The 24,918-nt window shown below is 36.3% G+C and overlaps 1 protein-coding gene across 2 annotated transcripts in view; it reads right to left on the bottom strand.

The window, feature by feature from the left end:
• Nucleotides 1-1,108: 1,108 nt before the first annotated feature.
• LOC126814930 (carbohydrate sulfotransferase 12) overlaps nt 1,109-24,918 on the bottom strand; it is a 44,173-nt gene continuing 20,363 nt past the window's right edge. For both annotated transcript variants that reach the window (XM_050540389.2, XM_050540388.2), the window contains exons 2-4: nt 20,789-20,973; nt 8,629-8,783; nt 1,109-3,268 (exon numbers count right to left, since the gene is read on the bottom strand). In XM_050540389.2, coding sequence (XP_050396346.2) covers nt 2,072-3,268; nt 8,629-8,783; nt 20,789-20,912 — 1,476 coding nt within the window. In that variant the 5' untranslated portion in view covers nt 20,913-20,973 and the 3' untranslated portion in view covers nt 1,109-2,071. The remainder of the gene's footprint in view (nt 3,269-8,628; nt 8,784-20,788; nt 20,974-24,918) is intronic.

Raw genomic sequence — 24,918 nt, 5'->3', positions numbered from 1 at the left:
CTTTCCCGGATAACACCGTGATAGAACCCGGGATGCTTTCATCAAATCTTTTTACGAGATATTATGATACACTTTTTTTATTTTCGGGGAAATTCTAATAACTAGCATTATTTCCGTAATATGTCTGCTATTGTATGTTATAAGGTAACAGCGTCACTCAAATGCATAACGTTGTAATCAGTCGTAATTAAAATCAGTGGCTGCAGAGAAAGGTGAATAGATAGGGGGCTTCCAATCAAAGTAGTGAAATTAAAATTATAGGTTGTTTGAAATTGGTAATGATCCCTGTTAACCTTGTTGGACATGCTGTCCTACTTAATTTGAATAAAAACATTTATTTCATCACTTTTTACATATTCAAAATGCCCCCCGGCCCCTTCTCGCATGTCCCAGTACCAGACTCTATGCTTAAGAAATGAAATGAAATAAAATAGGGTTTAACGTCCTGCTGTTCTGCTTCGACTGGGCTAACGAAGATGGGCATACGCCATACAGTGTGCTATGAGGGGCATTTTGCCCGGCTTGCCTACTCTCTTCTGCGCCACTGACAAGGGGAATCAAGGAGTTGGCCCAGTGCATCACCAAACCACGCCGCTGATCCAGGGCCCACTATAGGGTACTCCGGGCCCTGGGACAAGCAACACTGTTCCGAAAATTTTCGAAAAATACATGGTCTCTAGCGTCATTTTGAAGTACATCTGGGGCATCTTCAGGTCACTTTGCTTAAATACAGAAACTGAGATTTAACACAACATAATAAGACATACTAAATACATGTACTACGTTTTAGTTTTACTGATGTAATTTCGGGACTAACAATTTTATTTCAATAATTCGCTTGTACGTAGGCGTCTTTATAAGTGGGAGGAAACCGGAGGACCCGGAGAAAACCCACGAGGTTGGGCAGGCGCCACTACTCCTTGTCACGTCAACCAGGGAATCGAAACCACATCAGTTGACTCAAGGACAGATCTTATGATAAAGCGCGCACGCGCTAACCATTCTGCCATTCAACCCCCCTGATGTAATAGTAATCAGATCTGCACGATTTTGACAGGAAATTTAAGTGAGCAAACAAATGGCAAACAAAAACCGTAACCATCAGACGTCCAAATAACAAAATGAATTTTATTCATCACATAAACCATTCGTTTATTTATTTTTTTTTCAATACCCAAAATCATTTGAAATGGATTCAAACGGAAGGGGGCAGGTGGCTAATCGTTTTTAATTCATCAGTACTGTTCTTCTACTTTACGATCAAGTAACATTTTTTTATGTTAATTTTTGTTAATTTTTTAAAAAAAAACGTTACTCAGCATAGCCCCGGACCCTTCCCAGCTGCCCCCGCCCCCTCATGGGCCCTGCGTTGATTAAAATTATACCAACAATTATACCGTTCCGTTTTATTTTTTGATTGTTTACTCCAATAGACAGTGAGCAAAAATAACATTCAGTTTTATATAGATTAACAAATACAAGTAAAACATTAAATATTAATATTAAATATTAATAAATATTAATACAACCAAAAAAGTAATATAAACAAAATATAATAGATCGTTGATAAAAAAGACTTTCAACGATTAACCCAAATTCATTGAACCATTCCTAGTGAAAAACTTCCAGTGCGGTATAGTCTTTCAAGCGGTCAATGAGGTACCTGTAGCCTTCTTTTCGTAACCGTATCCTGTTTTGTTTTTCATGCAGAAAATAGAATCTTATCTACGTATTAAGGCGAAACTATAGTCACTTTAAACGATGAAATATTGATGATATGAAAAAAATAGTTGCTGATGAATTTCACACAGACCTCCACATTTTAATTTTGTAAATATGTTCACAAAATATAAGACTTTATAAAAGCCATAACAATAACAACACAGGTCACACATCTCTGGAAGTGACACCAAATCATTACAAAAAACCCCAACTAATACCGTATTGCATGCACTGGCAATCTACGTATAACGTAACACAAAATAATTTCTGCCAATATAATAACATTATCACAGTCCACAGGCTAAAAACACCACCCCCTCTCATTTTATTGAAACATAATACACCGAATTTAGACCCCATTTAAATTAAAATATTTTGTCCTGAAAGTACGCCTATCTTGTGTTTCAAAAAGATCTTTTGGTTCTGGATCGTAACCAAATAGTTCAAAATCTGGGTAATATAGTTCTTTTAGTTTAAGTTTGTCTTCTAAAGAAACTTGAGAAAATGCATCAACTAATGCTTCTCGTTTCTGTTTTTTTCTATTATGCTCGGATTTTTTTCTAGACATTATTAAAGCCTTTATGAAATTGGTTGAAGAAACGGAATTCATTTTGTGGGTTCCAAATGGTAACGGTATTTTCTTATCCACAACACCTCTTATCTGCATTTTACGCCATATTCGTTTTCCGGCCTGATACATACTCATACATTTAGAGATTCCTTTCTTCCAGCTAAATGGACTCGCCGTAGAATCAAAGATCGCGTCCTCTTCGGCTTTATTCGCCCACTCCTTTAAAAGCTCTTTACTAACATTAAAACCTATTTTGTTCATTACATATGACGTGTCTTGAAAAAAGGTTTCCATTTTACCAATAATATTAAATTGAACTTGACACGGCTTACATTGATCGTAAGCAGGAGTAAAATGGGCGTCTCTTTCAGGTTTATTATATTCTTCCGTATAAATCACATATTTTACAAACTCGGAAAACGTCACGTCATGACCACATCTTTTACTAGTCTCAGTCGCATTAATCCGAAAATTTCTAATAATATATCTCCCAATGATGCCCCAAAAGTACGGATTCGGAGCAAAAAGTTTATCCGTATATCCAGAGAGAAGTCGGGCATATGGTTCGCGGATGTACATTATTTTCGACGCCTCTTCAACAAATCTCCAAGAATCATTTGACACATGCAAATCTTTTAACGTTTTACGGTTCCGGTTTGGAGATAACGCTGTTTTAATACTGATATCGTAGGGGGTGTGAATGGTTGACTTTGTTCTCAAAGCATAAAAAACACGGCGCCAAAACGTAGAGCCGACTTTTAACAAGGGACAATAGACAAGATGCGAGTTAGTATCCACCTCGATCCTCTCAAAGGCCCACTTCGTGCTGGATAATCCTTGATACCGATCCTCGTTGCCTTGACAACTGTTCTTGAGCAATTCAATCCTTCTTTCTTGTTCCTCAGCTATTGGCGTCATGTTTAAATAAGTCAAAGGACCGGGACTCTCTTTGATGGTAAAAGATGGTAATTTTCTCTGAAAATAAAGCAACGAGAAATGTATCTATTGATTGGCTTAACGTTACTGGTAATGACAGGAATGAAATTACAATAAAACTCATGAGAATCCCATCAGGCCATGATATAAGTGGTTTAACAATGATTAGTCCAAAGACTGGTTCTAAACATAAAATAAAATTACTGATTACAGAAGCATCCATATTTATAGCTTCACGTCTCCTCACTTATGCAGATCGAAAATAGCTTGTCTGTTTTGATTCTAAATAAAAACAATGCCTCTTATTTGAAAGGCGATCATGAAATGAAATTAAACATCGAATCATTCATATTGCAACACGTTTTGATGCGTATTCTTTTTGTTGTTTTCATCGCATACGATAACCTATAACTACTCCATAAAATGAAATATAATCATGTATCAGGCCATTCTCTAGCACCACTACTTCCGCGGCAGTTTACCGCAGTGATAGAGTTCAATTTTAGGCTCCCAAAACAGGGACTGTAAAATTGAGTACAGAATAGTATAATTAGGTCCCGGGCTTTAGTTGAGCAGAGGCACTATGTAAGAGTTAAATGCGCCAATTGCAGGTCTTTTTTTGCTTTAAATGTTGTATAGTTTTTTCTTGTCAGAACTGACATTTTTATTATCTACTTTTAAACTATTAGAGCGAGAACGGTCAAAGCTCTGTATCCAAATCTTACAAAATGTATCTTCAAATTAATACAGTCTACATATTGTATACTAAATGAAAAACAATAATTCAGAAAACGGCAACAGTACAATTGCATTTTTCAAATCAGAAATACAAATCTTCAAACAGAAAATTCATTGCGACGAGTGGATATTGGAGTAAAGTTTGTTGGCGATAAGACTCGTCTGTTGCAAGAATTGGTAATCCAATCGATATACTTGGCTTTTGGACTGTGAAATTTGATCAGTGGGCTTTTGGCGCAATTAGCGGTAAAATTGCTAGAAGATTAAGGAACTCAGACAAACATATGGTTGTGTGTTTTTATTCGCGCAAGTACACAGTCAACACTAAGTTGAATTCCAAGTTTAACTAAAAAAGCAATGTTTCCAGGGTGAAATTAAATGGGAATTAACGTCCTACTTTTCCGCGCCGACTGGGCTAATGAAGACGGGCCTACGCCAATACAGTGTGCAATGAGGACAATTTTGTTCGGACAATAGGCGCTACGGCCTATTTTTATTTTCAATTGCAACTGTCAAGGGTTCTTTTACGTGAACACCGACGTGTACACGAGGCCTCGGTTTTTTTGTCCTTACCAGTTTCCAAGATGAATGACACAAACAACTTTACTGGATACCGACAGGATGGGATTTAATGTTTCGCTAACCTGAAAATTCACCATATTGTACTTTTTGTTTATTGTCGAAATTTCGGCGTTCTGTGCATAGGCGCACGGGCTCGATGAATGTTGGGGTGGGGTGGGAGCAGAACCTGAAATTTAGTCTGATATAGCCTAACTTAGGTAGCTAACTCGAATTCCAATCAACCAATCAATCGTTTATAGTCCACGTAGCAAATTTTGAAAATTTAACTGCCGGAAACGTGTTTTCCTGCTATTCCAGCCCATGAATACAGAAACTTAAATGTGGTCCAATATAGCCTATAGGTGGTTTACCTGAATCCCAAACAACCAATCGATCGTCGCGGGATATGGGGGCCTCGCGCTCCCCGAGAAATTTTTTGAAAATTTAACCGCCGCAAATGCGTTTTTCTGCAATTCTAGCCCATGAGTTAAGCAACTTCAAAGTTTCCAATCGTTTTGTTACCGAAATCCCACTCTATGCCGACCTGAATTCTAACCATCCAATCGGACTGTCGCAGCTGCATTCACAAATAATAATCGATGTCCGAAAAATGTGGCACAAAGTAGAGTGGCTCTAGGCAAAATGTTTTAATCCATGGACAATTCAGTACAAATTAATGGTATTCAATTAAAAGAAAAGCAAAATTAGTGTTTCATTAGATTTCGGGCACTGTTTTTGCCAACTAGATGAAATAATAATTTGTGTTTTCACTTTACCCGTCTGCCCGAAAAGTCAGATTGCCCGAAAGTTAGGGAGGGGGGTAGCTGCCCCCCCCCCCCGCCCCCTGGCTAATATGCCTATCGTTCGTACAAACATTGAAACGGTCCTTTGTCTCGCAGACACTCTACCGCATCAAATATAATCCCAACCTAAAAAATAAAATGGACCACATCTAAGACTTTCTGTACCACAATCGACCACCTCAGGCAAGTTTGGATTCATTAAAAGTAGATCGAATGTATTTTTTAACCATATCTGTGTAAACGACCAGCTTTGATGCAATGTAAAAACGATCAATGGCCACGTATTGTAACACAGCTTTCTGGATCTGTGTATGACATTGCTTTTATTATGAAAAACATATAGTCTATGCTTCTAACATGAGTAATATTTCGCATCTAATTCACTCGTGATTTCCACCGAGACACGCAACAAAAAATACAAACGATGAGAAATAAACACAAAAAACCTCAACAGAAATGAGATATCTAACTGCCATTTAATAGCAGTATTTCAGAAACTATAAAAATAAAATCGTTTACAATTGCGTGTAGGTCCAAATCTGCATTCTAATAAGCCACATTAATTTAAAAACGACCCTTTTTTTTTTAGATTTGGAGTAAAAGATTATTTTTGATGTGTAAATAATGAGATTAGAGGACCAAACTGACGATAGATTGATTCATTGTGTGCTAGAATTTAAAACTGAAAAATGCCATTTTAAGACCATTTTGTATTCTAGTGTTGTATAACTTAATACTTGCATAGAAGTTAATTCCTATGAGATAATAAAAACTCCACATTCTTAACTTTCAACCTTTCACATTTCTTTCCGAATAAAATAGTCTTCGATTTTCAGTACAAAAAATATTATTTGATTTAACATGGGAGACCAACGGAGACAAAATGTTGATATGAGATTATGTGAGTTCTGTGGATAATTAGTCAGTTTAGAGCTTTCTTAGAATAAGACAAATCTTAGAAAATCTACATGGAACTTGTTCTAAGCACATTGGTTATCATACGCTCGTATATTTTAAGAATATTTGGAAATAGATTAAGTCGGCTGTCGGAGTGGTCTAACGCGTGTACTGTCGATCGTTACACTGTAGTGTCCAGTGTATAGCTTTTTTTTAAAAAAAAGTTATGAAGATAAATAATTCCCAGTGGAGTACAAAGGTTTAGTGATGCCCGGGGCCAACTACTGTTCTAGTAGACTTACTGAGAATTCTGAGAAAGGAAGACAACTTAAATGTAAAGAAAAAAGATGAACCATCCCGAAATTAACAGGGTCTCAGAAATATAAGTCCGTGTACGTATGAAATTTAAGCGCTATAATATAGAGGAATGGTGTATTTAGCTTGTCTCAAAATTTAAGCACAAAATATTGATCGTTTGGACGTGAACGTCAAAACCGCTTATCCGGACACGTATCCCTTTTATAAGACTTCGGGTCAGTGTTTTCGTTTGGTGAGCTGATAATCTATTGCCGTTCCCTTTAAGGTCTATACAGTGCATGACAGGCCCGTAACTGAGGGGGGGGGGGCGTGAAAAAATTGTCGACCATGAAAACAATAGAAAAACATTGTCCGTCCATTTTACAAGCACTCCTGCATGACAGTCCCGTAACTGACGACCCCCTCCCCCCACCCGTGAAAATATTATCGACCATAAAAACAATTGTCAATTTTACAGCACCCCTGAGAACACCTCACGCGCCCTCTCATTGCTCTGAGCTAGTTAAGGCCCTGGTGCATGACCAACATGCTGTAGTTGATAACGAACGGTAAATTTCACCTATACGTTATTTTTATAAGATAAAAGTATGGTTTTATCCAGACATCGTATAATACAGCTTGTGACACCAGTCGCCATTGCCAAGTTATCTGGACACGTAACCCTTTTAAGATTTCGGGTCAATGTTTTCGTTTGGTGCTCTGATAATCTATTTGAAAAGGTAGACGATTTTGGGGGCTTTTAACACAAAATTAAACAGGTTTATTCTCCAAAATGTAATCGAGATTGGCCTTTTAAGTAGGGCAGCTAGTGATAATCTAAAATTTCATGCCCAGGGTCATCGCCCTTCTTCCCCTCTTCTATGTTCGCCGCTAATAATTCACCATAAGTTCATTTCTCACTCTGACATTGTTAGATCTGGAAATTATGCTTTAGTTATGTTCTAGACGTAACACTGAGCATTACCTAGAACAATATTCATTTTCCTCTTCTTTGTTGCTCTGTGTGCTGGGGGATCACGGTGGCTTAGTGGGTAAGACGCCGGCTCGCTAGCCTGGGGGTCGGGTGTTCGATCCCTGCATTGGCGGAGAAAGTTCATCGAGATTTAACGGCGTGGTTCCCCCTTGTCAGGGATGCAGGACGGAGGGCCCGTATACACATTGGTGTGCACGTAAAAGATTCCTTGACAGTTGGAATTCGATATAAGAGCAGGCCGTAGTGCCGCTGTCCTGGCAAAATTTCCCTCATAGCCTACTGTATGGCGTATGTCCGTCTTCATTAGCCCAGTTCGGAGCAAAACAGTAGGACGTTAAACCCCATATCATTTCATTTCATTTATAGCTCTGTGTGCTATACAATATCCACATGTGACGTGTGTGCTAGCCCATATCCGAATCTAGACACGTATCTGGGCTACCATACATTATGGTCAACTGGCATCAAGGAATAAATTTCAATTATTGATAAATCGGTGTGGCATGTGCTGAAAATCCCTACCAAAAAAAAGGTGGTTCGTCAATCATTAGGGATCTCCATCAATTAAATTTTCAACTTTTCCCTCTGCCAACCAAATATTGTTTTAAAGATGAATTGTGTAAGAGCTAAATCTGTCTATTAGAAGTCTTTCTTTTGGTCTCAAATGTTATATAAATTATTAATTAGATATTTATGCAGATAACAAGCTCATAATCAACTCTCTAAAAAATCGGGTGGTCGTGATTTTTAATGGATTGGAACACGGTCCCCATTTATTAATTTAATTTTAAAATGGGTAATTGAGACTTTGTTTATTATCGTAAGAATGATAGCAATGAAAAGAAAAACTGCCAACAATAATAACTTCGCTCAGAACTAAGTAATTTAAATTACGTTTTCAATATATTTATGAAAGCTATAACTGTCAACTCTTTATCTAAATCTTACATCTCTTGGCGTAAAAAATATGCTCGTCTTTTGTTAATTTAGAGATATATTTCCGCAATCCTATAAATATGTAAATCATCGACTGGAACTGAACACATATATAAATAACATCAGCATGCATGTAAATGAATGGATGCTAGATGTAAAGCTGCATATATTACCTTTAGCTGTTTGGAAGCATGGTAAATGTAGGGTGGGTTTTTAGATGGTTTGGAGAAAGATTCTCTTAAAAGGGTGAACGGGGAAGATATGGGTCGTTTTTCACCTTCTGTAGCATCCACATATCTCACCTCTTTGGACAATATTCGAATTTCATCTGAAAAGAGAATAATAATATGTTAACTATATGTCACTTGCTAATACATCTGTTATAATTTGTACGACAACACACCTAACGGTCAGGGCCGTCTGAACACATGCGCACGCGCGGGGCAGATGCCAGAGGGTCCCTCGAATATAGCGGACCGATGCTAATCTATGTAATATGTTGCTATGTTTTTTTAATGTTTAAACACAGATTTTGTTGGAAGTACCAATATAATAAAAAATATATGTTTAATTTTCTCGACCATTTACATTTTTATTCATGTGAGTGGTTGTGTGGGTACGGACCCCAGTGCACGGCTTTGGCTTTAATGTTGTAAAGGCGGTCCTGTTAAGATATCAGCAAGTTAGTCGGACTTGATGTCATTCAACTTAAATTTGTGAACACGTTCGACCAGCAAAAAACTACGTTATTCTAGTATATTCGTATCTGGGATTAGCTGGTAAATCAGTTTAAAACCTATACCGGTAGTGGATAATAGTAATAGTTATCAACCATGTGAAATCCATTCTATGTCAATGTGGCATAGTTTTGAACATTATATTCGTATCTGGGATTAGCTGGTAAATCAGTTTAAAACCTATACCGGTAGTGCATAGTTTTGAACATTATATACTATTCAAAAAAAGTAGGGGATATTTGATTTTGGGGGCATAATACTAAAATATGCAAATGACTACGAAAAAAGTCACTATAGAACCTAACAGAAGAAACATTTCCAGTTACATGTGACGCCCAAACGCACCAATAGCTACCGCATGGAATGCAGGTGATGCTTGGGATCATCATGGGGGTCCAACCCAAGATTTGCACGACTCTGACTTTGAATGTTACAGTCATTGTGGCATTGAATTCCAGGGTGGAAACATCAGTTTAATTGTTTTAGTGACCAGAAAACAAATTTTGATATGCGTCGGCTTACCCAAAATGAAAGGTTACGTGCCCTTGGCATGCTACAGATCGGCACAACACAGGCGGTTGTGGCGCGGACGATGAATGTTTCTCAGTCTGTCATAAGCAGGCTATGGTCCAGATACCGTGATACACAATCTGTACAGGACAGACCACGCTCAGGTCGACCAAGGGCGACAACTCAAGCCCAGGATCGATTTATCCGTACCTTGGCCTTGAGAAATCGTGTCATCACAGCAAATCAGATCAGCGCTCGTCTTCAAACAGACACTGGTGTGAGAGTGAGTGGCCAGACGATTCGGAATCGACTGCATAGGGGTCACCTTCGCGCCCGACGTCCTCGCGTGATCCCTTGTTTGAGAGATCATCACATTCAGGCAAGACGTCGTTGGTGTAGGGATCGTCAACACTGGGATAATCGACGCTGGAGCAATGTGATGTTTTCAGATGAGTCAAGGTTCACTGTTGATTTTTTGGACAGACGTAGGAGGGTGTGGCGTCGTCGAAACGAGCGCTTCCAAGACGTTAACGTCATCAGACATGATCGATTTGGGGATGGTTCTGTTATGGTGTGGGGAGGCATCACTGTTGCTGGAAGAACGGCTTTACATGTTGTTGCAGGGCGTGTTACAGGCCAGTACTACCGGGACAACATCTTGGCAGTCCATGTTGTGCCGTTCGCACGACGTCATGGCCGCCGTTTCATCTTCCAGGATGACAACGCAAGATGTCACAGGGCCAGGATCGTTACAGGTTACCTCCAACAACAGAACATCACCACATTACCTTGGCCAGCACTGAGTCCCGACCTCTCCCCCATCGAGCATGTCTGGGACATGCTTGGACAGAGGTTACGTCAACGTCAACAACGTCCTGCCAATGTCCAAGAACTTGCTGCTGCGTTGCAACAGGAATGGGACAATCTGGACCAAAATGACCTTAGACGTCTCATTAGGAGTATGCCACGTCGGATCAATGCGTGTTTGGCAAACAGAGGAGGATTTACCCGTTACTGACTTGGTTGTGATGCTGTGGTAACTTTGCTGTTTGACCCCGGGTATCATTTTACCCTTGTAATGGTCAGTCTGTGCCTTACTTAGTCTAACGATCATTTGGAATAAATCGATGAATGTGAACTTCATTTCATTTTGTCATTTGTTTCTTCGTCAGTTTCATTAGGTGACTTTAATAACACTTAAAAATCAAATATCCCCTACTTTTTTTGAATAGTAATCGATGTATTATATACAAAGTATCAATAACGTTTCACCTTTTTCCTAACTTTGTTTTGAGTCAAGTGGTGTTGTTTCGATTCCTCGCCTGTACAACCTCGTGGGTTTTCCCTGGGTACCCCGGTATCCTCCCACTGCTCATGTTAGTCCCGAAATGACCTAATTTGTGTTGAGTTTTCGGAATAAAATAAATGTAATGACACTTAGAAGCCCATTCAATCAAATCGAAGGACCACATTAGCAGTAACCAGTCTATATTGCCACTATAAGAATGGCAATTCTTACCATGTAATAGCCTGTCTATTGTCTAGAGAATTAATTTGTTGGAACATCCATTGTCTTAATACCCAAAGGACTGATCTCATTTAAGGAAGTGTGATGAATATATTACCCAGTCTTCATTAAAACCTAAAGGATTCAATCATCCCGGTCGACTCTAAACTAAAACCCGTCGTTTAAGTCATGATTATAACGAGAATGCTATAAATATAAATCTTGATAAATGTAGTTCAGTACTATTCTCAAGAGAAGAGAAAAAAGTCTGTTGACATATTTTTTTTATTCTTATGTTTTTATTCTTAAAGAGGTCTGCTTGTTCAGATTCAATTATCTGACAAGCACTGGGTTGGTCTTTTGTATTCAGTGATTGAAGGTGACCGCTAAACAATTTGTATTCTGCTGGGCCATCAATCAATAAGTGATCGTGTCTGTTAAGAGCCCAATTCGATCGTAATGGTTGAGGCATGCACAGATTAAAGGATGGAATTGCATTGGGTTTTCGTAAGTTTCCCGTACTGAAAGCTATAAATTAAAAGGCCTGACAATGATATTAAAAGTATTATTTGAATTAAAAGTGATCAGTTGGAACATTAAACTGTTAAATTATTATGTATTTTTACCTTTTTTTAACTGGCAGAAATATTGCCATCGTAAAAACTGTATTTTAACATTGTATGTTATTTCACAGTCTGTAATGTAACTTTACCTCTAGTTATTATACATCCAGGATAAAATTACGTATCTATAAATGGAATACTTGTAAAACTACCATGATGTTAATTTACATAAATTGGTACAATAACCTTAAAAAAACAAACATGTTGTGTATTTTGAGAGAGTTTATGTATTAATACTTCGCAACTATTGTAGAATTACATATTGTGTAATTTGCCAAGGTAAAATTACTTAAAGGAATGTGTTTGTCCCCGCTTGGCTAATTAGTCCTAGGTTCGATCCTGGCGAACATAGAAAGTTTTGCGAACCTTTCAGTCGAGCACGTGAAACAACATTCGATAATGTAAAGAAATTAAATGAAATGAGGTTTAATGTCCTACTGTTATGCTCCTTACAATGAAAAGGGTACAGTCCAAGCAAAATGTCGCACACAACCCAATGTATGGCACATGCCTGACTTTATTAGCCAGTTCGGTGCATTCAGATTTTGAATAACCTATTTCTCTAAAATAGATCGACTAAACTGACTGACAGAAAACTAAATATTTCATATGTGGTCAAAGGGGGAATAACCGATGTGACCACTATTTGACAGTAAATTTGCAATTTTCTGTAAAAATAATATTTCAAATGGCATTCTGTTAATATACAGCTCATATTAAATGTAAACTAACATATGGTTGTATTACTACATTCATTTTGATGTAATCTTACATAAGCCCTGTATTCATATGCTCTTACATCGTTTTAAATGTAAGTTAACAAACCATGTGATCTGACAAATCCGGCACTGTATTTTTACTATACTTATAACTGTAAATATACATATAATTTTAACAGTGGTCTGCTGTAGAAAGCGATGAAATATTAATTACAATATCTACATTAATTATGACTCTAAATATAATACCATATGTTATTAATTTAAGAGAAGTAATTAATCTGGCTGACTAGAATTTATTAGAAAGGGATGAATGGTTTATGAATAATGACTTCTCATTATAGACGTCATCTGTTTAGAATGACACAGACGCCTGTTAGGTTTATAGCCGGGGAGGGATAGCGTTTTTTCACAAAACAAACTGAAATACACAAGTTAAAGATATCACTCTCAAAAACTTCCTTGAGACCGCCATATTGAATTATGTTAATTACGTCATTTTGCCTTGGTAGACTTTGGCCGAATTTGAGTATGATGTTGTGTAATATAAGTATGACAGAATCAAACTGCAATTGTTTCTTTTGCAATTTGTTTCATGTCACTTTTGAGATTAACTTTCGGAGCAGAATAGTAGAAAGCGATGAAATATTAATTACAATATCTACATTTATTATGACTCTAAATATAATACCATATGTTATTAATTTAAGAGAAGTAATTAATCTGGCTGACTGGAATTTATTAGAAACAGATGAATGGTTTATGAATAATGACTTATCAATTCTCATTATAGACGTCATCTGTTTAGAATGACACAGCCGCCTGTTAGGTTTATAGCCGGGGAGGGATAGCGTTTTACACAAAACAAATTGCAAAAGAAACCAATGTAGTTTAGTTCAATTATACACATGTCAGACAACATCATACTCAAATTCGGCCGAATTCGGCCTATAGGCGAAATAACGTAAGTAACATAAGTCAATATGACGGTCTTTAGGAAGTTTCGGAGAGCGATACCTCGTAACCAATGACTTTTAGTGGTAGGAGAATAACTATATCTTTTTTTAAATTCTTCAAACAAAAAGCAGTTATAGAGGCGAAATGTGCCGAAAAGGGGACTTTGAAGAAAAAGAACAAAAAATGTATTTTTTACATGGACGCCTAATGGCTGCCAAATTTGATAAAAGAAAGACTTTCCCCCCATATAACCAGCAAGAATCTTGTAAGATGTGACTTTTACTGGGTCTTTTACATGGTTTTCGATGTCTCTGAATTTATAGATAATTTCAAAAATCCATCTTGGTAGCAATTCAAAATGGCAGCCAAAAAGATGGATTTAAAGTTAAACGTCGTTTATTCCTGTTAGAGAATCCAAATTGCCGTCAAAATGAAATCTAAAATGGCGAAATAATAATTAATCGTAATAAAATAGCATTTTCTCCATATACCCAGCGAAAGTATCGTAAGATATGACATTTACTTTGTTTTTTATATGGTTTTCGATGTCTCTGAATTTAAAGATAAATTTCGAAAATCCAAGATAGCAGCAATTCAAAATGGACTCAAAAATTGCGGATTTTATTTAAGTTAACCTCATTTTTCCTGATGATATGTCTTGTAGCATATCATTTATAGCAGTTATCAATGTCGCTGGGTTCAATTCTGATCTCAAAAATCAATTTCGAGAAACCATGGCGGCAGAAATCCAAAGTTGCGGAATTGCATTTAATCGTCATTTGTTTCCTATGGATATGGCTTGTAATATTACTTATGTAAGTGTTTTGAGGTTGCCGAGTTCAGTTTCTACCCAAATCCTAGCCAAGATGGTGTAAATTTAAAACGACAATTAAAATAGAATCCAAAATGGCGATTTTTGTTGTTGTGAATATTGCTTGTAAATTAACGTTTTCAAGGTAAATAAATTAATTTCTGATAAGATTATTACACATGAAATTTGTGCGCAAGCTAGAAACACTAGGACATACTATCCAATGAACAATTTATTGTCAGCTCGTGTTGTAAACGTGTTGCAAATTTCCATATTCCATGGTAGACCTGAACTTATATAAATTAATTGGTATATTAATTTACAGGTATAAAAATCTATTGTTTATTCGAGTAGGAAGATATGGTGTGAAGCGTGGTAGAAATTAACAACTGGTATATTAGTCGAGTATTTTACAGTTACAAGAAAGTTGACGTTAAATCGAAAATTCCAATAAACAATTTATTTTTAGGTTGATGGGAGAGTCCTACATGTTGTAGAACATATTTAAATGTTGTTTAAATGTGTATTTTCATAAACTTTTTATGCAGATAGATCAACGATTTATTCCAGTTCTGAAGAAGTCTTTGTTTTGGGTGTGTAGAAAATCATCCACAGCGGCAATGGCGTCATCGTCAGACGGGAAATGCCTACCGGAAAGAGATTTCTTCAGAGCAGGAAACAGATAGATGTCCGAGGGGGCTAAATCAGGAGAGTAGGGTGGATGCTGAAGAAGTTGAAAACCACAGTCATGGATTGCTGACATGGCAACAGCTGATTTGTGCACTGGCGCATTGTCCTGGTGGAAAATAATACCTTTGGTCAGCTTTCCTCGTCTTTTGGTCTTAATTTCTTGCCTCAACTGCCTTATAAGTGCTGCATAGTATCTACCGTTAATTGTTTGACCCTTTTGGAGGTAATCCACCATGGGAACACCCTCAGAATCCCAGAATACTGAGGCCATCACCTTTCCTGCCGATGAAACAGTCTTTGCCTGCTTTGGGGTCGTCGACGTCACATGTTTCCACTGTTTTGACTGCTCTTTTGTTTCTGGCTAAAAGTGGTGGACCCAAGTTTCATCCATAGTAACAATTTGTTTTAGGAGGTGGTCAGGATCGGTTTCAAATAAGGCTAGATTCTCTTCTGCTTCTGACATGATGTGACTTGAACGCTTTTGATCAGGCGTCAAAAGCTTTGGCACCCATCGTGCTGAAACCTTTGTCATTTCCAAAGCTTCAGTGATAATAGAATGAACTCTCTCCTGGCCAATACCAACTACCCAGCTATGAATCGTTCAGTAACTTGTCGGTCATTCATTATCAGATCATTGATTTTTTATACCATTTCAGGTGTTGATACAGTTTTTGGTCGACCAGGGTGTGGTTCGCCTTCAATGCTGTCTCGGCCACGCTTGAATTCAGCTGACCACCTTTTAATTGTGGCATATGAAGGAGTATCATCTCCTAATGTTTCAACCATATCATCATGTGTGCTTTCGGTGTTAGACCCTTTTTATGAGAAAGATAGGTAAGAATAACAACTAAAAAATTATATATTTGTTGAAGAAGAAACGAATCAAATCAAACTATGCTTCCAGTTTCACTACGCCACATGAGTGACTGAGCAATTTGCCATTGTTGGACATTGAAGTTGACTTCACTCACGAATTGGAAATTTTAGATATCATAGTGCAGCAAATGCTCGTTAACAACTAATTTGATTCATGTTTGCTGAACAACAATTTAATATTCATTGCTAACCAATGAGCATTCGGTGATTTTCTGTTTAATCTACACTGCGTATTCAAATCAATAAATAATCAGTAATATTTTTCATATAATTTAATTTCATTATAAACTTGACCTACTTTTGGGAGGAGGCTGGACAGAGGGACCCATTTACTTCAGTGGACTACCCCCCCCCCCCTCCACGCGTCTTAATCGGACACTGCACTTGGACCCTTAACATGAACCTCATTATTTATATTTTCTCTGTTTGTTGGTGCAATATTTTTTTCACAGAATTTTATTTATACTCATTGTATATTCTTCAAATTTTCTTTTACATTGCACTTAAATAGCCCAATCGTTTGATCAAGTACAATGCTAAGAGCCTCAGAATACAAATCATGTCAAAAAAAATTCGTAACTTTTGTTTATTGTTTTCTTTGTTGATCTCGCCTTTTGACTTTTCGCTTGGCATTAACGATACTCACAATACACATGGGCCATCCATATCTTGTCTTGTCTTCAAGACTTAGAAAAACACCATTAAGAAAAGATAACACTTAGATCTTATCTCACTTTTTTTTATCAATTCATATAAATCACTTTAATAAAAATTTGTCTTTAAAGTTCCCGTGTGCCATTTGCATTTTCGCTAAAATATCAAATTTCTCATGGCTTAATACACGCTAAATATATACTCAGATTGATTATTTATCATTTAATTGAGAAAAGAAAATCAAAATACCACCGCTAGATCCAGGCTTGGATTCATTTGGATTTAAACTATGTCCAGCAGATTTCTCCGCTACCGATAAAAGATGGAAGGGTCTGTTGCGTTCGAGCAGCATTTCAATTCAACGTTACATTGTAAATACTGAAAGAATTGAACCCGTTTGCACTGATATTCCTATTAGAGATTCAACTTTCACACTATCGTAGTTTGCAGGTGATTGTTATGGGTTAAAATGGCGCATCGTAATAAAATGTACTAGTAAATGACATAAAGAAATGACACAAATTGGAAATATATATGTTTTGCTGTCTTTCGAATGATTATGTCAAGAACAGTTTTCCAATACAATAAGATAGCGAGTGCATCCGATAACATGATAATACATTTCAAAATGAATGCTTTAACGTGTAGAATATCTCATTTGTAATCCTATAATCCAATAATTTATCAGGAACGTCTATAATTTGTTGCAACGATATCTCTGAATACAAAAGATGAATATAATGAATTATGTAATGCAATATACAATTATCAATAATATGCCCTAATTTACCTGTGTAGAAAACTATAATGACAGTCTGGATACCTTTTAGGTGAATGCATTGAAAATTGTTAACAATTTAACACCAGTTTAAACTACATATTATTTTCATTACGTTTATTCAGCCGGATGCTCTGTTAACATCTAGCGATAGAGATTGTTTATTTTGTTTAATTTGCTGAGGAATTGTAGACATTACGTTTGCAGCAGGAGAAAATATTATTAATCAAACGCAAATTTTCAAGTCTTACATGATTTATTTAATGTCTCCAGTTGGAATAGACGATTGCCACCTAGCAATTTTGCGTATTCGTTTTGACTGGATATTAAAACAATTCGATGGTTTTTATTGGTAGAACAATCTGGGGTCCGTGAATCACATTACGCGACCTGCTATTAAATAATGTGTTTAGACCTAGACAAAGTGGAATAGACAACCCACGTTCGTGAGTGACGTCATGTATTTTCGGAAAATTTCGTTTTGATCGGTCATATTACTATTAGTGTTTTACGAGCGAGCGTTGTCTAATCTAATCCATGCCATGACCTAGTGAGTTGATTATGACCTTGCCATGTGCATAAATGTCTACATAACAATTTGTATAACATTTTGAGCTAGATAGAAAAATTTAGCTCTCGCGTAATGACTTTTACACATACCCGATATAATTGTAACTTCAAATCACCGTTAAATCGAACTTATTTGTGTACTATCTGGCGACGTACCCCGGAACTCTGAGTAATTTTTCTTTAATTGAAACCATGGTCTGTTATACAGCTCCTCAAGTTTTTTTAAACGTTAAATCTCTTACGAAAAGCAGCATATTATTAGAATTTCTCAGACATAAAATTTATTTCTTCTACGTAATCAAGGTCTTGAATTCATTACTCTTAACACTTATTTCTATAAACAGAAGGGTGTGTGTGTGTGGGGGGGGGGGGGTAACGTGTGTGTGTGTTGTATCGTAAGGTCTGGTATTGAGTCAAGTGGCGTGGTTTCGCTTCTTCACTTTTACGTGACAAGGAGTAGAGTCGCCTGTCCAACCTCGTGGGTTCTCTCCGGGTCCTCCGGTTTCGTCCCACTGCTAAAGACCCTTACGCACAAGTAAATTATTGAAATAAAATTGAACAATATGTTAGTCCCAAAATGACCTAGTTTGTGTCGAGAGGACGTTAACACCCATTTCTCTCGCTCTCTGTAAACAGGGGCACTACATTCGTAGTCTTAACCCTAATTTGTGTCGTATCGTTGAGGACCTGGCTAGTCGACGTATTCCTTAATGTGTCTGCTAATCGTAGTTATACGTTTATCTCATATAATGTTAAAGTTTACACAGGCGTATCACATCAAATAAAAGCTCTTTTTCCGATAATATTTATAGCGTTTGTTAGATCACATTTCCAACGTTTAAATAAACTAGGTCCTATTTAAACCGAAAATTTCCGATTGTGAAAGTCATAATTTTCCGGAGGTCCCCGCCATGCAGTGGGGGTATGAGAGACATTTGTCCAGGATATCAGAGTTTCTGTCAGGGGTTCTTTTACGTGTACGCCAATATAATAGACAACTTCGTCCAATTTATTTTTATATCGATGTCTTCATTTTACTGTTGTATTTATTACGTTTATCTCCATTTCGACCCGTTTCGTCGTCCGGAGTACTATAGGCGTATTTGTTTTTCTTATAAGCCTTTCTAACAGACTAGTATAATGACGGACACATATAAGTTAAGCTCTATCTAAGCTGTAGGTGATGTTAAAAAAAATAGAATGTTTATAGAAGCTTGAGAGATTTTTAACTGACACATTACCTTCAATTTAAAACTTATAGACAAAATACAAATCTCATGGAAAATGCTTTATAGATATTATGCCGTGTATAGATATAGGTCATACATTGCGGCCCAAAGTGTGAATGGACGAAAACTTTGCTCTGGGCTCTGGCTTATAATCCACGTTAATCAATTCAGACCTTTCAAATTTGTAATCTCTGCCCAGTTATAAATGTCAACATTAAATATTTCTTCTAAACATTTATTATACGCAATTTATTTTATTGCCTTTTTTCTTAAACATACATTATGCAAGAGCTAAATCTGCGTACTGCAAATCTTTATTTAGGCTTTAGATGTTATAGAAATTATTAATTAGACCTTTATTTACACGACAAGCTCAAAATCAACCCTGCAGACCCACGGATGGCATAGATACAGTTTGGATTTAAACATTCGTCCATTTAAAATTAAATCAATAAATGGCGGACCAAGCTAACGTTTACCATTAGTCGCTGCAATGTCACTACCGGAAATTGGTGATGAAAGGCCTGCCAAGCGAGGCTACCATAGCCATTGAGCATGTTACTTGATAATCGAGAATATGTGGGTGGAGTTATCGTCTGTCAGTCAAACGATCGCCAATTCTCACAGACTAGTGTATTGATGCCTATTTCTAGTCCAAATATCCAACAGTGACAATTCCGTTCAGAACAAAGTAATTTGACTGAAATTTTCAACATTTTCTTTTTTTATCATCTATTTTTGAATTATTATTGCAAGAATAGCCAACTCTTTATATGTATCTTTAAGTTATTATGCATTTTAACTAAATTCAGTAAAATAGGTAAACATTATGACTGCCTGTGTAGGGGTGCAAAAGTGTGTTAACCCCTGGAACCGAGTGCTCTCTCTAAGCCATGTAATTCAAATTGTGCAGGTTAATGCAGTCTTAAGTTTTGTTTCAAAACGCCTGTATCTTGTAATAAATCAGTGGATCGGGCTTTAAAGGAACCAAATCGCTATTCTGTGGCACCTAAAATTGAACACAGATCAGCAACGCATATAATAATGTGATAATGTATATAAACTGATTTATATTCAGTCGTTTCTGTAATTTATCGTTACTTATTAACGATAGGCGGTCATGTAAATGAGAGTGTCCCCTTTCAATAACTCGAAAGGACTTACTAGTTATGAACATGCATAAAGACACTGTAAAGAGAGAAAGGATGATTGGAAAGTAAAAAAAAGCAAACGTAAAAGTGTTGAAAGAGCTGAGCAATCAAGCAATGGCTGAAGGGCTATTATATATATTGACTTTAATTTTATCCTGAACATCTTTTTATAAAATCCGCTTACGTTATTAACCAATCTCAGAATTTTCGAATTACGGCCAGCTACAGATTCCTTTTATTCTATGTGACGTTAGGTCAGATTATTTTAAAATCCCAATAACTTGTGAGTTACATCAAATATTGCGGTAAGTTTTATGTAGCTTTAATATTTTACTTGGGTTTACCCCTTGAGTTAATCGAAGTTACATTGGCGACTACGAAAGTGCTGTATAGAAATAACTAGCGGATAGCGGCAACTTCCATTAACCTAACAATTTCTATGTACGTTAATTTAAAATATCCAACAACGTTCGCCTGAATCAATAAAATGTCAAATTCAACTGTTGACAAGCGGAAATTACCTTTGAATATCAGCATGGAGAAAAATAAGGCCACACAAAACAGAAATAATTTAACGATGGACGATCGACGTCTTAGATATCTCCAACACGATGCTCCGTAACTCTTGTAATTCAATAACGCCATACTTGGTTAGCGCTGTATAGGTCAACCTCTCTCGTCTGCACTTCAAGCTATAGATCGTTAACTAAAAAAAAAAGATAAGAGAAAAATATAACCACAATCTTAAACAAATGTAGCATTACATATAAAAGCAAAGTGTCGTTGCTGAAATTGCAAAACCACATATCGACCGATTTTTCAAAACCAAAACCCCACCTTGAGTTGTAAACCCAATAAATCTTAATGATAAAGAAAAACAAAATTGTCTTTTACAATCAAATTTATACATGTGCGCTACTGAGCGCTTATTTAGTGAGTAAGACGCTGGCTCGCTAACCTGGAGGTCGCGTCTCGCTCCAGGTGTTGGCCGAGAAAGTTCATCTGAATTTCCCGGCGTGATTTCCCTTTGTTATTGGTGCATGACGGAGGGTCTGACAAGGATAGCTGTCTAGTCATTCGGATGGGACGAAAAACCGACGTCCCATAAACACATTGGTGTTCACGTAAAAGATCCCTTGGCAGGTGGAATTTAATATAAGAGTAGGCCGTAGAGCCGCTGTTCGGGCAAAATTTCTCTCATAGCACACTATATTGGGTATGCCCGTCTTCAATAGCCCAGCTGGAGCAGAACAGTAAGACGTTAAACCCTCTTTCATTTCATTTCATTTCTTATTTAGTGGATATTGGTGCAACAATACCACATAATGTCATGAATTGGCATAGTTGTCCAAATTTACCCGCCACAAAGCTGACCTATATTATAAAACTGTGTGAATTCAAAACGTTAGTAAGCTTCTTCCTTAGTGTTAAAGAATTAGCAATTTGAAACAAGTTTTATGTCTTCTGTGACATTCTTTGTCTTGAACATCAGGAAGCCAATTCCAAGGTCTGAGATCAAAATATATTGAATTTCAAGAAAGTAATACTTATTACACAATTAAGTGTTTTATGGAACCTATTCGGCGAATCTAGTCTGCCTTTTCAAGCTTTAAATGTCAATTTAGTGCTTGTACCTCAGGACCCGGAATTAACAGATCGTTATCTTTAACGGACAGAGAATCTGTTGCTGGAATTTCCGTTAACTTTAAAACTTTAACATGTCGTTAACTTGCCATTATATTTAACGAAGGTGTTAGGCTCCGTTTGATGATGGCATTAGTCTACTGTCAGTCGAAGTATACCCTTGCACTGTAAATAATTTTTGTGTATTTTTACCGTAAATTTACTGGAAGAAAGTTGCCAGTAAAATGACTATATTTTAACACTGACTTGTAAATTTACACCTAAGCGGTAGATTTAGATTTACAAACAGCATGCAAATTTACAGAGAGTGTAAAATAACTTAGGTGTAAATTTACATTGTGCTTGTAAATAGAAAGAGAGGTAAATTTACATTCACTCTAACTTTACACTGTGGTTGTAAATTTACCTCAAAGTTATCTTACACACACTCTAAATTTACACTGTGGTTGTAAATTTACCCCAAAGGTATTTTACACTCACTCTAAATTTACGTGGTGTTTATAAATCTATAAGTTTATAAGTCAGTGTTAAAATACAGTGATTTTACTGGCAACTTTCTGTCAGTCATTTTACGGTAAAAATACAATTTGAAGCGTATATCTACTTGAAATATACTTGAAAAGGTGACATTTGTAAAGGGAATGTGTTTGTCCCCACGCGGCTTAGTAGTCCTAGGTTCTATCCTGGCGAACTCATAAAGTTTTGCGGACCTTTCAGCCGAGCATGCAAAACATCATTCGATAATGGAAAGAAATTAAATAAAATGGGGTTTACTGTTCTGCCTCTTACAATGGAAAGAGCAGGAGGCATGACACGAAGCAAAATGTCCCACACAACACTATTTATGGCATATCACTGTCTCCATACGCCAGTTAGGTGCATTCAGATTTTGAATAACCTATTTCTCTAAAATAGATTAATCTTACTGACATAACAGTAAATATTTTGCACAAAATTCGATATGTGGTCAAGGGGAATAACCGATTTGAACACTATTTGACAGTAGATTTACAATTTGTTGTAAAAATACTATTCCAACTGGCATTTCTGTTAATGTAAACTGACATATGGTTGTATTTCTACATTACATTTGATGTAATATTACATGTGGCCGAAGAGGGAATAAGCGATGTGGGCACTATTTGACAGTAAATTTGCAATTTGCTGTAAAAGTAATAATTCAAATGGCATTTCTGTTAATATACAGCTCACATAAAGTAAACTGGCATATGGTTGTATTTCTACTTTAAGTTTGATGTAATCTTACATAAGCTTTGTATTCATATGCATTTACATGGTTTTAAATGTAAGTTAACAAACTATGTGATATTTTAAGTATACTTATAACTGTAAATATACATATAATACATATAATTTTAACAGCCAGCTTAATAGGGATCTTTTACGTGCACGCCAATGTGTACACGGGACTTCGGTGTTTCGTCCCATCCGAACGACTGGACAACTATCCTTGTCCGGCCCTCCGGCTACAAGGGGAACCACGCCGGAAAATCTGGATGAACTTTCTCGGCCAATGCAGGGATGGAAACCCGACCTCCAGGCTAGCGAGTCAGCGTCCTACCTACTTAGCCACCGTGACCCCCTCATAAGTGGACTATAGACAAAAAGGTCTATCAATGTTAAAGTTCTAAAGAGATGTACAATTACACGTTTCCTGTAAATTGTACACAAATACCGTATTTAAACATGTATGAATGGTAGAATTACCCCCAAAACGGTTAATATACAACATACGTTTACGTTACCAAACATAGTTGTATCAATACAGGTTACATATAATAAAAATACTTGTAAAACTACACTTATTTTTTTTACCGTAATTCCATGTTACCTCACCAAGACAGTAAATCTATAGTATAAAAACACGCAGTGATATTTTTACAGCGTTATGTTAAAGAAATTACATATTTTTCACTGTAATTTTACATTTATTTTTCAGTTTAGCAAAAAGTCGTAGAGCATTCCTGTGGTGCAAATCCTACAATTTTTCATACATATTTAGTATTCTATCGAACTGTAGAAAATTATACCGTTATCTTTTTGTCTTTAATCAAGTTTTGTGAACAGACTGCAAAGTCTTTCTTGTTAATACTAACTTCTATAAAGTTATTATACATGTACACTAAATTTAAAAATTTAAAATTTAGCCAATGACCAAACAGTTTTCTCATGGATTAACTTTAATCAGTCCGTTAGTTAACGGATCATGAAATTGACTTTCCAGCAACAGGAATTTAACAGACCGAACAAACGACACGTTAGCATGATAACGATCCGTTAGAGTTTTGAGCAACCGGTCCCAGATCTTTACGACATGAATTATAACGTTGCCGTTTGTTAAAAACAATTCATACAATAATAATACGGGTTTTATTAAAATATCTTAATTTGTCTTCTGGTCCCAAATAGCAGATCTCGCATAATATGGAACATTTTATATTGCTGGCCAATGTCGACATACCACGATCTATTTAATACTATACATTATATAAGCCATCGGCTGTAATTATAAGCAATGCCAGGAAGTCTTCCTTTTAGTTAATATGCATTATTATAGATTACAAAATCTTATGATGTCATAACTGAACATTATAATACTATATACTAAGAGAATTATAGATTATTACCATTTTACAGCCAAATTAAAGACGGACAAAGATAACTATAGAGAATCAATGAATTATTTGTTTTTGACATGCTATTTAATGGTATTAACATTATTAATTCGATAATCGATATATTAAGACGTTTCTAACGGATACATTGTACATACTCGCTAATTATGTTATATATATATTCATAATAACACAACTTTATGGATTTACTACGTCTTGGTTTATTACATGCAACGTTTCAATACTCTTACAGTTATCTATATCAAGCAGTGATCAATAATGAATAACAACTTTACATTTATAGTACACCCATGAGTAAAACAATTTAACATTTAAAACGTAACAATAATTAAAACTTATAACAACAACCA

Source organism: Patella vulgata, chromosome 3, assembly GCF_932274485.2.
Source record: "Patella vulgata chromosome 3, xgPatVulg1.2, whole genome shotgun sequence".
Classification (NCBI taxonomy): domain Eukaryota; kingdom Metazoa; phylum Mollusca; class Gastropoda; family Patellidae; genus Patella; species Patella vulgata.
This window is presented reverse-complemented; position numbering and strand designations above follow the sequence as displayed.